The sequence below is a fragment of the Chiloscyllium punctatum genome, chromosome 15, assembly GCF_047496795.1.
Source record: "Chiloscyllium punctatum isolate Juve2018m chromosome 15, sChiPun1.3, whole genome shotgun sequence".
Taxonomy (NCBI): Eukaryota; Metazoa; Chordata; class Chondrichthyes; order Orectolobiformes; family Hemiscylliidae; genus Chiloscyllium; species Chiloscyllium punctatum.
Genome location: NC_092753.1, coordinates 74,619,245 through 74,634,805, shown reverse-complemented (window position 1 = coordinate 74,634,805; position 15,561 = coordinate 74,619,245). Strand labels below are relative to the sequence as shown.

The window sequence follows — 15,561 nt, the reverse complement described above, 5'->3', positions numbered from 1 at the left end:
GAGTGCAGGACCAAAGAAATTATCTATAAACCTTTTTTAAAGCCATCAGTTCAGGCATTATTACATTTAAAGTCAAAATTATACTAAGAATGGCATTTGAAAGTCTGGAGTAGATTTATCACTGTAATCTTAGTCTTCAGCTATAAAACCAAATGATTAGAATAATTTTAGTTCAAGTTAATTATGAAAAAAATACATATTTTAAACATTTGCTACTTTCACTTCCCCCAATCTTTCTCTATTCATTATTCGTTCAATTTTGTTCTTTTTCTTCCTAATTTAACCCATTTTTCTAGCTGCTTTGCTCACTCCTCCCTAAAATCATAATTTATGGTTGAAAACTTTCATTGTATTAATAAAAGGAAAGTAGGTTTCTCTTAAGGGGTGATGTAATGCTAAGAAAATCACAGGACAGAGCAGCTTGTAAACATAAGAACTGTGAGAATGGAATTTCATTAGAAGTAGCATTGGATCACGCACATCTGCAATAACGATTCTTTAACACTTCGCAAGCAGCTAATGAGGCGCCTAACCACAATAAATGTCAAAACTTCCATAATCCAGCTGTGAAGTATGGATTGTTGAAGAATGTGTTTGACTGGAAGGAAGTTAAAAAGGAACAATTCAGTGGCGATGTCCTGTAAATGGAGGTGAGCACAATAATGGATTGATGCAAATGTGTTTTTTTTACTGCAAGACAATTGCCTTTTGGTACTCAGGCAGGAAACGTGGCAGTTCATCACAGGCATGGTCAATACCACCTCATCAGAAGGAAGGAGGTCTAGAAAAAGGTGCATGATTATAATGAAGCATGGCAGAAATATGACTATCTTAAAAGTCCAGGATGTATACAAAAAGGAAATCAACAGCTGTGAAAAATAAATAGGTCATCCATTGGCAAGGAAGCAGTAAGTAAATTGTTGGGAAACAAAAATGCAGATTTTTTCCGAGACAATATGGATGCCAGAACAGCTGATAATGCACCACACATTGGTCAAACCTGAATCTCCATTACCTGATGGTTTCAAAATAAAGATTATAGATTTAATTGACTTCCATAGGTGAATCCTCAGATATGAGAACATTTGAGAGATTAGGAATTGTTTAGAACTGTCAAGATTAAATTAGAGGATAGAGCTAATGGTATTTATTATGCAAAATATATTCTTGTACTATGCAAAACATAGAACAAACACTGTTGATGGACAAGTTGAAAATGTCATTCTTATCATTCTTATTTTTCTTTTCTTAATAATATTCATGCCTCATTCTCTGGTTCATCACAAGAGGTTATATCCATTTCGAATATTTGTACTTCTAGTTTCACAGATTCAAATAGGAATGGGGATGATAGGTGTCCATAGGTGTTGATTGCTTATTTATATTAGAAGTATGATTGTCCATTTGGATTTTGTAATATCATTTACTTGCACTTTTTAAACTTGTCATCAATAGTATTTATGTTTTGATATGATACGTCATAATTATTCTTTGTTTTGCATAATACAGATGGATTAGCTCTACCCTCTAATTCAATCTTGACAGTTCTAAACAGTTCCCAATCTCTTCAGGGCCTTAATTGTTCTTGACTTCTGTCCTTGATGGATACTAGGTACATGAGCGTTGTGCTAGCTAGATGCTTAACATCCATGGACAGAGCTGGACTAATGTCACCATAAAGGTTTGCAGGCTACTAACTTGCTTGCTTCAGCAATCTCTTACCCCCAGTCCCAACCAAGGCTTGCATTGGGAGCTGGGATCCAACTCCAGCCTATTTCTATATAACCAAAAACACAAAGCCAAGTGCAGACAGGCACTGTCAGGCAACAGGAAAGAATATAAAATCTCCTCCGTCATAATTCCCACCATAAAGTGGAAAAGACTGATTCCATGAATGCAATCTGGATCTCTGTCTACCATTGAGAAAGATGCCCGGGGATGTGAATGTATCAAGGATTGCTCCTGATGTAGCTCCAACGTTTTCTTAATCACCCACAACCTTTTTCACATTTCCAAACCTGCCCAAGTGGGCTGGGCCAATCCAGTACAAGCAATATTTATATTAAAACAAAACACCGTGGATGCTAGACATCTGAAATAAAAACAGAAAGTGCTGGAGAAATTCAGCAGGTGTGGAGAGAAAAAAATGAAGTTATCACTTCAAGTCCATTTCTTTAGAAACAAAAGAAGCTGGGAAATATTTATGGCTTTTTTTACAGTGAATTCCTGGTTTGCCCACAGCTCCTCATGCACGCCTCCTCCACTGTGCCCACCTAATATCTGTTGGTCTGGTATATCCATTACCTTCCGTGCACAAAACAAAACCATCCTCTCCTCTCCTGCTTTACTGTGCAACCACCCAAGCAGTAAGTGTCTTTGTACTATTTAATTATTTCACTGCTTTGGTGATTGTAGGAACATTTGTCAGCTTATAGCCTAAACAGTCTTTAGTTAGATATGGAACTGAAAAGCTCACATTTTGCCATGAGTTCTGTAACTATGGGATACCAAATAAACACATCATTAAAAGTTTAATTATGCTTTTAGCAAGTTAACTTTTCTTTTTCACTGCCTTTCACTGGGATAGTCAGAGGCCTTTTTTGCCCCAGGGTGGAAAGCAATAGTTCATGGTGAAAGGGGAAAAGTTTAAGGGAGAAGTGTGGGGAAAATCTTTCACACAGAGGGTGGTGGGAGCCTGGAACACACTGCCAGTGGAGGTGGGGGAAGCTGGCACATGAGCAATGTATAGCACCGCACGGTGGCTCAGTGGGTGGAACTGCAGCCTCACAGCACCAGGGACCCAGGTTCGATTCCATCCTTGGGTGACTGTCTATGTGGAGTTTGCACATTCTCCCCATGTCTGTGTGGGTTTCCTCCAGATGCTCCAGTTTCCTCCCACAATCCAAAGATGTTCAGGTCAGGTGGATTGGCCATGTGCCCATAGTGTTAGGTGCATTAGTCAGAGGGAAATGGGTCTGGTATGGGTTACTCTCCAGAGGGTCGGTGTAGACTTGTTGGGCTGAATGGCCTGTTTCCAAACTGTAGGGAATCTAATCATAAGGCGTAACTTGATAGACGTATGAATGGGGTGCGAACAGATGAATTGAAATCGTGTATGTGCAATAAATAAGGATTGGGAAACAGCACAGTCTTGGTGGGCTGAGGGGCCTGTTTCTGTGCTATGTTGTATTGTTGAAGGACAGGATTGCTAATTGCTTGATTCATTGAATGTTGTTCTCTCTCACTGGTTTGTCAGTTGGATTAGATAATGCAGAAACATATCATTATTACTTACTTAGATTTGTTTTTCTCTTTAATCTGGGTTCTCACCTGTCAATTCAGAAGTGGGATTACCTTGCACACAAAAAGGCACAGGTTTCATTTGTTTAAAGCTGGCTGTAATAAACTTTTATGTAGCTCATCAAAAGTACAAAAATCAGAAGCCTGCTTCAATCATATCAATAAAGGATTTAGCTCTATTTTAAATTGTAAAAAGATATTCAACAACAAGTAAGGATGTTGACAGGTGAATAAACTCATCAGCAGCCCAGACCTTTATGACACCCAGACAAGAAAGTTCATCTGTGTTAAGGAATATTCAGACTTGAGAGATAAAAATATATTTACACTGTTATTGTTATACTAACTAGAGAGGAAGGAACAATAAGGTGTCAACCACACAGAAATAAATCAAAGTGCTAATTATTGGCATCACCTTCATCAGTACAAACTATACTCCAGATGTCGTTTTAATTCTACGTAGAAATTTTATTTCAGTATGATTTTGTCTTGCACTTTGATACTTTGAAATTCTCTATTCAATTCTATAAATTGAACCTGCATTAAATAGCAGGCAAAGATATTTTATTGTTTTGGCATTAAAGTATTTCTTGCCATTATCTCACTGTGATTTCAACACATGAATGGCACTGCACAAAGGTACAGCTAGAGGCAACTATAGTTATAGCAGACACCTTGAAAATGTGATCTTGCTGGCTGCTAAGAATATATAGAAATGTTGTTAGTGTGAGGCAATTAACGCCTCGCTGTCGTCTATGTCCAAAAGGAGTGGTAATTGATAAAGTGCGCTGAATTACAAGTTGGAGCAGTCATGTTGCTTATCCAGAAGCTTTGAACCTTTCCACTTGCATTTTACAGCAATTTGAGGTTACTTTATCAGAAGATTATCAATGGTAAACATACAATTCATTGATTTCAAATTCTGCTCTATGCATGCATCATCGTCAACTGTTTTCTATTGATATTGAATATCAATAATTTACAACTTTAAATTTTATTTTGTCAATATCAAAATCACAATATCTATTGTTCTCCTAGCAGTTTTATTTGTTTTGTTGTAAAACCATGCTTCATAATGATTTTTTATACATTTACTTGCTGGAAAGCAATAACTGATTTTATTAAAGTAAAATTGAAGCAACATTCAAACAACTTGAAAATTGATGTCTGAATATTTGCATCCCTGCACTTTTAACATTCTAAAGCCATTGAATTTGAAGGTAATAATGTGAAGCATGATAGACAACTGCTGGTGTTTTACATGGAGCCAATGGACAAATCTTGAATCCTGATCTGTATCATTCACTGTTTCTGATACAGGCAACAGATTAGCTGTGCTAAGTTCTCTCAACGATAATGACTTATCTCTGTTATGCTTATGCTGCACATCTTGTATAAACATGTGGCAAATTCTGTTCAGCATCTTGTCTGAAAGCCTGTATAACACTTCTAAAGAGACTGCAAACTTTCCTGCAAGTCAAAAGCTCCTCTCGGGAAGATTCTATCTATACGCTAGATACTTGTAAATAGCTTTAAGATATTTTGTGAAATTAAAATAGCAGGAGAATATTCTCCAAAAGGACTATAATCAATACAGTTCATCAGTTCTATGAATAGCTTTACAATAATAGTGATTGTGATCTGCTCCTTCATCAGGTGGTTGTGAAGTATAAGATCATAAGACACAGAATTTATAGCAAAGTTGTACAGTGTGATGCGACTGAAATTATATACTGAAAAAGATCTGGATTATTTGTTAAGTCTCTCATCAACCAACATGTTCATTCTAAAAGATGAGAGAGTTCACATACAATCCAGGTCTTTTTCAATATATAATTTCATTTACATCACACTGTAAACTTTTGCTATAAATTCTGTGTCTTCTGAAGGTCCTGTTTCCATACTGTTGGGATTCTAATTCTAATTCTAAATTTCCAGAAAACAATTCCATTTTCTCCATATCTGCAGACCTCCAAAACTCAATCTCCCATCTCAGGAATCTCATTGTCGCCCTGGATTTGGTGACAAAGGCAGAGAAGGTCTTTTACGATAATGAGATACTTTTGGAAAGCTCATGCAGGTTGAAGACATCACTTAGTGCCACAAACTGGTCCAACGCATGGGAAATTCTATAAATCACCCTCACATCACCCCAATCCCACTAAGTGCAAGTGGGGGAATTCCAAATTTCTTGGGTCATTTGCTGAACCAGTACTAATAATGTTCATATTACAGATTAAGATCTATTATTTCAATTATAGTGTGCAAAGAGGTGTATGTGTGTCATGGGTTTAGCAGATCAGAGTTAGCACAGCAAAGCAATGCTCATTAACTTGCGGTCTGATGAAGGAGCTCCACATTCTTCACCAAGATAACAGTTACAAGTCAATGCTAGCCAGTGGAGTTCATAAAGTTCAAGTGATTCCCTCAGATCACTGTTCATATCTGAACCTTACCTTGGATAACACAAGAGACTAATTGGTGGTTCAGTATTATGAATCATGTTAACTGCGCCTGACCTTGAGGTGAAGCACCAAGAGACCATGATATTGTTATATTCTGATTAAAGCGAAGGAGGGTAGTAATGACTTTATACCAGCACAGATTGAATGAATATGTTCATGACGGAATTAATTGCTTTGGAATTTGTAATCTATGCTGTCCCACACACTGGGAAATACACGTACATGTGAATTTATAAAGTATTACCTGTGTATTTTTAGTAAATGGGTTATATATTATGAAACCAATTACCTCTTGAACAGCTAAATTCCAGATAATGAAGAACACATCTGACAATAATGTACATTTGTAGTAGGTAATTAAATGGGAGCAGTACAGCAATAGCATTGTAAAAATTAGGAGTGGTATTGTATAATAGGATGCTAACCTGTTATTTGTGAAGCAAACATTTACCTTCTATGGTGGCATTTTACAATGAAGGACAATTAACACTGAGGGATGAACATGGATTCATGCTCCAATGGCTAATATATCATTTAATTTAAATTTGGCAGCTCGCAGCAGGGAAATGAGGAAATGAATCACACTAATTCAAACTTCTCCAGGGCTGACTCTGAGCGAAGAATTTTCTAACATATCCGAATTGTTGAGGACATATTTGTTGCAATACAGGGGGAAACCATTTAAATGTTGAGCCAGAATCTTACTAAATAAAGATTAGCTTCAGTGTTGTTAGGACAGCTTACTAGTACAGAATTCATATTTTGATTGACAAGCTTAAGTGCAGGTCAGTTCAATCATGAGATGCTCATCCAAGCCTGCAAGTACGTCCAGAAATTTGTGCTGAATTATGCCAAGTTTGGGTTTTCCAAGCTGTGTAGAGTACGGAGCTATTGTAGATCTTGGAAATTTGCCAATCATAGTCACTTGCCAATCATATCAATGAGGCTGCTAGTTCAGGGCACTATAAGGGAGTGTTGCATTGACAAAGATGCCAGCTTTCAGATGCAGTCTGAAACTATAGCATTGTTTGCCCTTTCAGGGAGATGGAAAAGATCTTAGGGCACACTTCAAAGGAGATCCAGAAAGCTCCTCTTAGCACCGTGTTAACAAATATCCATCAACAAACATTTAAAGCAGATGATCTGGTCATTAATTATTTCTATTTGTGGGAACTTACTGCACACAGATTTTCCACTGTGCTTCATATATTACAATAGGAATTATTTCTCAAAAGTACTTCATTGGATTTAAATGCACACAAAAGCCTTTTTTTTACTTATTTTCTTTCTCTCTGAGAAAGAATGCAAAGTTAAAGCCTATAAGTCATCACTTGATGCAGTGAGGATGAAAAGACTACAATGAATTTGTAGCTTCGAAGAATCAGCAGAAAGAAGCTCAGGGAGCATGAGCCATAACGATATCCAAAGAGGAGTGGCTGGCAGGTGAGATTAAAGTATACAGACTGGAGGTGGCTTATGGCTGAAGGTGAGAGAGAGGTTGCACAACGAAGATACACTTCTTCTGTATTTGTCTCAAGTGTTATTTTGCATTCACAGCTGGCATGAAATCTTGTCTCCTACAGCAGCAGCAGAGATCATAAATGATATATTTTTAGGACCACATAGCTTGAATAAACCATCAGTTTCCACCTGCTGTGTGTCTTAATAACTATCCAGATATGAAATATTATGCTTATTCACAAGAAGAGACAGACTTGATAGCATGATCTGGGAAGAAGGATGGTTTCTTACCCTTGTGGTGTATGCAGCTTCAGGGTCATCTTCAAGAACTCTGGAGAGTCCAAAGTCAGACACTTTACACACCAAGTTGCTGTTGACAAGGATATTGCGAGCAGCCAGGTCCCGATGCACGTAGCCCATGTCAGATAGGTACTTCATCCCAGAAGCTATCCCCCGAAGCATGCCGACCAGCTGGATGACTGTGAATTGGGCATCGTGTTTCTGAAAGAAAACGGAGAAAGTTTTCAAATATAGTTCGAAATCTATGTTTCGGAACTTTAGTGGGGGTGCGGCATCTGGCAATTCACCAGTGGCTTACCCTGAGGAAACTGTCCAAAGAACCGTTCTCCATGTACTCTGTAACAATCATGACAGGTTTACCTAAAAGAAAGAGAAGTCAGATATGAAAACAAAACATAGTATGATATAGATAAAAGATAAGGTTGGCCTAGTCTTACCAGACCATAGGGCTGCTTTCTCATTAGAGAGAGATAACTGGTGATTACCACGCCTCATGTGAAATGAGAGGCCAATAAGGAGTATTCTTTGTGATAATTAAAAAGGATTTTCCTGTTGAAGCTCCATCTTGATTGTATAGTTGTCACGACTGTGGTTCGAACAATAGTAGTAAATAAGTAGCAAATATGTCTTTTTCACGTGAAAAGTATATTTGAAAAAACAGATAAATAAAAGAAAAAAACATCAAATAGTAGGGAGTTCAACCAATTCAGAATCTTCAGAGAAGAAATCCCTCCTCACCTGAGTCTTAAACTGGTGCACTTGATTCTGAGACTATGCCCTCTGGTCCTCGATTCTCCCATGAGGGGAAGCATCCTTTCAGCATTTACCCTGTCATCCCCATAAGAATCCTATAAGTTTCCGTGAGATGCCTTCTCATTCTTTTAAACTCTAATGAGTACAGTCTCAACCCATTTAACCTTTATTCGCAAGGCAAACCCCTTCATATTTGGGATTATCCCAGTGAGCCTTCTCTGAACTGCCTCTAATGAAATAACATCTTTCCTTAAATAAGGACAACCAGAACTGCTCACATAACTCCAGATGTGGTCTCACCAGCACCTTGTGCAGTTGCAGTAAGACTTCACTAGGCTTATGAAAGTACCCACCATGGCCAACATGTTCTGGTAAGGGATGTGAACCCAGAATGTTTGGCCCAGAGGTATTGGAATACTGCCAAGCCATTTCATAATCTCTAAAAGGAATCCATGCAGTAAGGCAGAACCTGAAAAAGTAAACCCACCTAAGTTTTGTAATCGAACAAAAATATATTAGTTTCTGAGGTCTGTGAGGACATTTCTTTGTTTTAAGCAGATTGTAGCTTATAATTGTTATATCAGTTCACTTAGATAAACAGTATTCACAGTGCATTCTGGCTTGCATTCTGCACATGCAGTAGCAAGCATTATTACAATTCTGACAGCTTCCATTCCAACTTCTAATGATTCTTTAGAAGCTGCAGGAAATTTTATTTGCTCACCACTTTTTCTAATAGAGGATACATGGAGAATATTAATGGATTTTCTGTTCATATTAAATTGTGACCCTTACTTTTTGTAACCACTCCTTCCAAATGAATGATGTTTGGGTGGTCAAACTGTCCCATAATGCTTGCTTCACTCAGGAAATCCCGCCTTTGTTTCTCGGTGTAACCAACTTTAAGGGTCTTGATGGCGACGGAGATCTCTTTTTTGGAGGGTAGCTTTAGACGCCCGCTGCACACTTCTCCAAATTCACCTGCAGCATCCAAAATGATTCTGGTTGTAGTTTCAAAGCAAGTCAACATTCCTTCCTTTTTGCATCGCATGTAAGCGTTAATCAAGTCAGGATTTACTCATGTTTCCTCAGATAATGGTTGTGTTTGGAAAAAGAAAATATTTTGATCCTGTTTCAAAATTCAAAGCAATCCTGCATTAGACTATTGATGGCACTCCTGAAGAATGGGACTGAAGCTCTGTTTGGGTAACTAACGTAAATGAGATTGTGAGCCACCATATAAGCTGTACCCATCTTTTAGAAGAAGTTCCCTACTGCTATACAATCTATTGGCTGTCAATAATGCAGCTGAAATGTCTGAATTGGAGGCCTTCCTTAAACATCACATATTTTCCTTTCTTCATAGTATACTCATGTCCCCTATTCCATCCCTGAGCTCAGAGTGAGCAGACAGCTATCCACTTTACGACTCAAAATGGCAGTCTTGGTTCTGAAATGCATCAAGAGTGAGAAATCTCAAATATAAGATTAAGTTAAATGCATAATTAAGTCAACCTCTCTTTGTGGGCTGGTCAATCTGTGCCTAAGTGGCATTGACATAACCTTCAAATGATTTTTATCATTAACCTGCAGCTACTCAATAATAATGCTTGCTGAACTCAGTACCTGCACCAACAACTTTGTCAATAGATATGGAGGAAGAATCCAGCTCTTTGGCAAACTCATGGACAGCTTGGCTGGGGTCTTCATACGTGTGTGGATCCACATATGTTCGTAGACCCGGAAGTTTAACTGTTAACACAGAATTTGAGAAATATCACACACACCCTTGACATTAACATAACTTAGCAATATTCACAACACCACTGCTTTAGAGATAATTGTTAAAACTAGATACAAGAAATGCTCACAACTTTTCCTGCTGCCACAAACATTTCAGACACAGTGGTGTCACTGAATTTTTTTTAAAGTATTTCTTGTTCCAAATTTTAATTTTCCCTTTTTCACTTCAACATGTTGCTGTTCTTTATCAAATAAAAGTTTGGCTGCCATGGCGCACGTAGACTGTGCCAAAATCATTCCCTAACCCATCTATGTAAATATATATGTATACGTCACTAGAGGAGCACTTAGACAGACAATTGGTGGTGGGTCAATCTGAGGGTCACCATGCCTCAGTCAAGGGTAAAGGTTCAGATGGAGAGTCCTTCATGAAAACCTCAGCTCATGCACAAACCGAACCCACACTTTTGGCATTACTTTGCATTGCAAACCAGCTGTCTAGCCAAATGAGGTAACCTGTTTAAGGAGGTTTTCATTATTGTTAGAATGTTCCAGGTAGGCATCTAGATCCTATTACAACTAATCTGTCTTGTCCTTCAAATAATGCAAGGATGGTTGATGCCTGGAAAATGATTGCTGCCAGACTGGGCTGACCCATTATCCTAAACGTCAGTGTAATAAGGAAAGACCGAGGAGTATTTTAGCTTTGAAACAGGTGATTTTCTAAGAGTCCATAGAGTAGTAACTGAAATAGGAAAGATAAAATTACAACATGGGCGGCACAGTGGCACAGTGGTTAGCACTGCTACCTCACAGCGCTAGAGACCCGGGTTCAATTCCCGCCTCAGGCGACTGACTGTGTGGAGTTTGCACATTCTCCCTGTGTCTGCATGGGGACTTGTTGGGTCGAAGGGCCTGTTTCCACACTGTAATGTAATCTAAAAACAAGTTTATTTTAACCTAAGTTGCCATAGTTGGACATGCAGGATATGTTCAAAGTACTTCAAGATAAATAGATTACTGAGCAGTTCTTTTTTCACATAAAGAATTGACAATATATAGAATTGGGTAAAAACAAAGGCTGCAGATGCTGGAAACCAGAGTGTAGATTATAGTGGTGCTGGAAAAGCACAGCAGGTCAGGCAGATAGGGAGGAAAGAGGATAACGGGCTAAAATCATTTAAGAAACAACTGGTTGCCATAATGGAATAATTTCATGTTCTTCTGGATGAATGGACACAGAAGGCCTAAGAGCTATTCTATAAATCGGATTTTCCATAACCTCTCACACACCCACTTATAAAGCTAAAATACTCCTAAGTCTTTCACCAATGCATTAACCTCTAGCACCATGGAAGTCTGGCAGCAATTACAGCATCATTCATCATGTCAAGGATATTGGAAGGAGTATGCAGACTGGTTAGTTGGTTGTAAAAGGATAATAAAAATCATGTGATTGATTGACAATTTACGAGTCTTACACACTTGCACATGGACAGCATGAGAGCTTTGTCTATTGATATACCTTTAATGGTGATGTAGACAACATGAGTCTATGTGCTTTTACATAGAATACACATTCATCCTAGTACAAACCAAACAGAGACATGCACGAGAATTCCTAAGCATGGCATTCCAACCAGAACTCTATCAACAAACACATTGACTTGGATCCCATTTACCACCCTCTCAGAAAAAGAACAGGAAATGACATCACCAACCCAAGGAAACCTAAACTCATAAGTAGAAAGTGGGCACTAACACCAGTGCTTCACCGGAGGCTCATTGATGTTACCTCCTATGGTGACAAAACATCTAAAAATGAACCTTCCAGCTCAACAAGCAAACTTACATCCAGACTGCCATCTGTTAAAAGTATTTTTTAGTCTTTTCCTGTTGTCTCCTTTCCAAGGGGAGAAATGACAATAGTCTCCCAGATACACAAATCTTCTGTTACAAAGTAATACTCAACCACAGGCAAGCTATTGCAGCATGTGTCATCAACAAAGGCCAGGAATCATCCAGTTGAACAACAACTTAGTGCTGAATTTGTCTTCATGGCTGTAGACAGGGTTTCCTTTGCAATAATTAATGTTGAAGTTAAGTTTGAAAACATGTCATATATTTTGCAACATCAAAGGCAGATTTCTTCAGATAGGGTGTACCTGAGTCTGAGCACTGATTTGAACCTAAGTAACCTGACCAAAAACATCGCTCTCATCATATACACCATGCCCCAACCTAAACACACTCTCAAAATTGTAAGTTCTATTGACTACACCTTACAGTAAAAGTGGATGGGTATACAAGAGTTGTCAGAAATAACTTTGCCCTAAGTTCCACCAAGTGGGCTAGATTGGAATCTGAGACAAAGTCAAGTTTTACCAAACTAACTGTGGTACAGTACTAACAAAACGTTTAATTGTTCCATCTTCATAGACTTCTTCTTCCAAATCCATTGGAAGCCTCAATTGAATTGAATGTGGCTAATTCCTGTCTGCACCATTTCTGTAGTATAAGTCTGTGCAAAAGAAAACATTTGCAGGTATGCAGCAGCAAACAATAGGAGAGGATAATATTTCAAAGACAACACTAATATAATAGAAAAGCTCCTGAGAAATTCAAAGTCAAACTCACAATAGCGTAAATGAACTCTCTGAGAACATACAATGTGGATTCCCTCTTATACCACTTTGTAAAGCTAAACAAAATAGTATAGTAAATGAGTACTGAAACAAATATTCTGAACATAATCAAAGTGAATGATAAGTGTATTGTGTCTTCAAGATATCAGTTTTTGAATTCTTATGTAACTTTTTTTTGGGTAGAAAGAAGAACTTTCCTTTATTCACTATATAGCTCATTTTATATCTTCAGGAAGTCCCTTAAAGACTTCACAGATTTGCATATATTACAATAGAGAAAACACTTCAAAATCCTTTTTGCACAGCAAAATCCCACAAACAGCGTTGAGGTAAGTGAGCTGTTGCCTGACTCACTGAGCATTAAACTTAGTGTTTTCAGTTCAATACTTACGGTGGCTATTTGGGTAATATATTCTTTTGTCATCAGAAATATGTTTTGATTTATTATAACCACAGAATCTGCAAATAAGAGCAAAAGAAAAATCAAATATTCACAGTAATCAAATATTTCCATGTTCCACTGTACTGAAAGCTAAATTTTGCCTTATAAGACTGAATTTTAAGCTCCTGTCACATTTAATTCAGTGGTAGGGGGCACTTGAAATGTGATGAGTATCTCATCCATCACCCTTCACCTCAGTCCCAATACAATGACAGTTGGACAATGACACCTGACACTGGATTAGTGGTGCTGGAAGAGTACAGCAGTTCAGGCAGCATCCAAGGAGCTTCGAAATCGACGTTTCGGGATTCCTGATGAAGGGCTTTTGCCCGAAACGTTGATTTCGAAGCTCCTTGGATGCTGCCTGAACTGCTGTGTTCTTCCAGCACCACTAATCCAGAATCTGGTTTCCAGCATCTGCAGTCATTATTTTTACCTCGTTGATTTTAACCCTACTGCGAATCCCCTTGCAAGAATGACACCTGACAGTTGTAATTTCTAAAAGAAAGTTTCAGTTCTAGCAGTGCTTACTTCTCAATTCTGCCATTGCTGAGATTGCTGTGGAGGTGCCAGTATTGGACTGAGATGGGCAAAGTTAAAAATCACACAGCACCAGATTATAGTCCAACAGGTTTAATTGGAAGCAGTAAATTTGAAGCGATGCTTCTTTATCAGATAACTGTGAAGCAGGATTGTAAGACACAGAACTTATAGCAAATGACCACAGTGTCATGCATGTGACTAATAAGAGATATTGAACAAACCTGGATTGTTGTTAAGTCTTTCATCTTTTAGAATGGGTTGAAAGTTTTGATTCATTAAAATGTAAATCCCAGAACTTCTTTCAAATCACATTCTCAAGATAACTTAACGTTTTGTAAAAACAAAAGATGACATCTCAGCTTTAAAATTGTTAGATTAGAGTCTGTCTGTCTCCCAGTCTTGAGTCAGACTGGTTCTATTTCTAGTAGGAATTTATAGAATGTTACATGGATTGATGCCTGTAGATTGTGTGTTTTTTGAACAAAATAGAATGTATCTACAATTACAATTCTGCAAATGCAAATTCACCCATAAACTTATATATGTGTGTGTGCATGTGTGTGCCTCTCGGGGGGTGTATGTGTGTGTGTCTGAGAGAGAGTGTGTTTATGAGACAGGGTCTGTGTGAGTACATAAGAGTGCAATAACCAAGTTTGGTGCCCATGAGGATGGCCTCAACCCGGGACCTTGTGTTCATGTCACACTACAGGTGACTCCATTGCACTATACACTCACACACACTTCCTGCAAGCTCTTACACACTCACACACTCATGCAGACCCTCTCTCATATACACACAGTCTCTCAGATACACACATATACACCCCTGAGAGGTGCACACACACAAACATATGCTCTCACACGCATGCGCACTCACACTCTCTCCCACACTCACTCTCTCTCCCTCACATGCACACATGCACAAATGTAAGTCTATGGGGTGAGTTTGCATTTGTAGAGTTGTAATTGCAGATATATTCTATTTTGTTCGAAAAACACAAAATCTGCAGTCAGTCAATCCATGCAACATTTTATAAATTCTGATAAAGGAGCAGCACTCTGAAAACTAGTACTTCCGAATAAACCTGTTAGACTATAACTTAGTGTTGTGTGATTTTTAACATTGCTGAGATTGATAGAGCAAGCAACCTATCAAACCCATCTAACCTCGCACCAAACATGAAGCATGTTATGGTAGCCAGTGGTCTCATGAAACATTGGTTGGTGTGGCACTGACTTCTCTGCAGGCTGGGAAAGTGGAGCAGTACATTCTCCCATAAAAATCAGCCTATAGTTATCATATATTTTAGGAAAAAGGGGGTCCTATCATCAAAACGTATTAAGTTCAATGTCAATGTAATTTCATGTATTTGACCAATTGCTCTAGAGTCTCATCAATTCAAGTCCCATCCTGCCAGGCAGTTTTTCTGGACATCTCTGAACTGACCAGTATGTCTGACTCCAGCATCATATATAAAAGGCCACTGTTCACCTGTACAAGAACTGAGTGTCTGCAGCTTCACTGCATGGTTACTGATACTTGTCAGGGAGAAAGTGAGGACTCATTGCTGATGAAGGGCTTATGCCCGAAACTTCAATTCTCCTGCTCCTCAGAGAATGCCTGACCTGCTGTGCTTTTCCACCACCACACTCTGGGCTACTGATACTTGTCCTCAACCTGGCAAAGCAGGGAAATATATAACCCACTTTGCTCCACCTGGAGCTTCTGCCAGCCAGGGTGGTGCAGAAGCTGGATGTCCTCATTCCCTCAGGACCAACAGTGCAGGCCACGCTTCCAGACCTCACCAGGGACAGCACTGTCTCAGCCATCCAGAGGAATACAATGTAGGAAGAAGGTCAATCACTTTCTCCACTCTGTGAGTGTAAGTGCAGCCATCTTCTCTCCAAT

General features: G+C 38.6%; 1 protein-coding gene across 2 annotated transcripts in view; it reads right to left on the bottom strand.

Annotated features, from left to right (window-relative positions):
- Positions 1–15,561, bottom strand: part of epha3 (eph receptor A3) — a 244,619-nt gene that overhangs the window by 40,804 nt on the left and 188,254 nt on the right. For both annotated transcript variants that reach the window (XM_072585485.1, XM_072585486.1), the window contains exons 9-13: positions 13,059–13,126; positions 9,906–10,031; positions 9,075–9,260; positions 7,825–7,886; positions 7,518–7,727 (exon numbers count right to left, since the gene is read on the bottom strand). In XM_072585485.1, the coding sequence (XP_072441586.1) occupies positions 7,518–7,727; positions 7,825–7,886; positions 9,075–9,260; positions 9,906–10,031; positions 13,059–13,126 (652 nt within the window). The remainder of the gene's footprint in view (positions 1–7,517; positions 7,728–7,824; positions 7,887–9,074; positions 9,261–9,905; positions 10,032–13,058; positions 13,127–15,561) is intronic.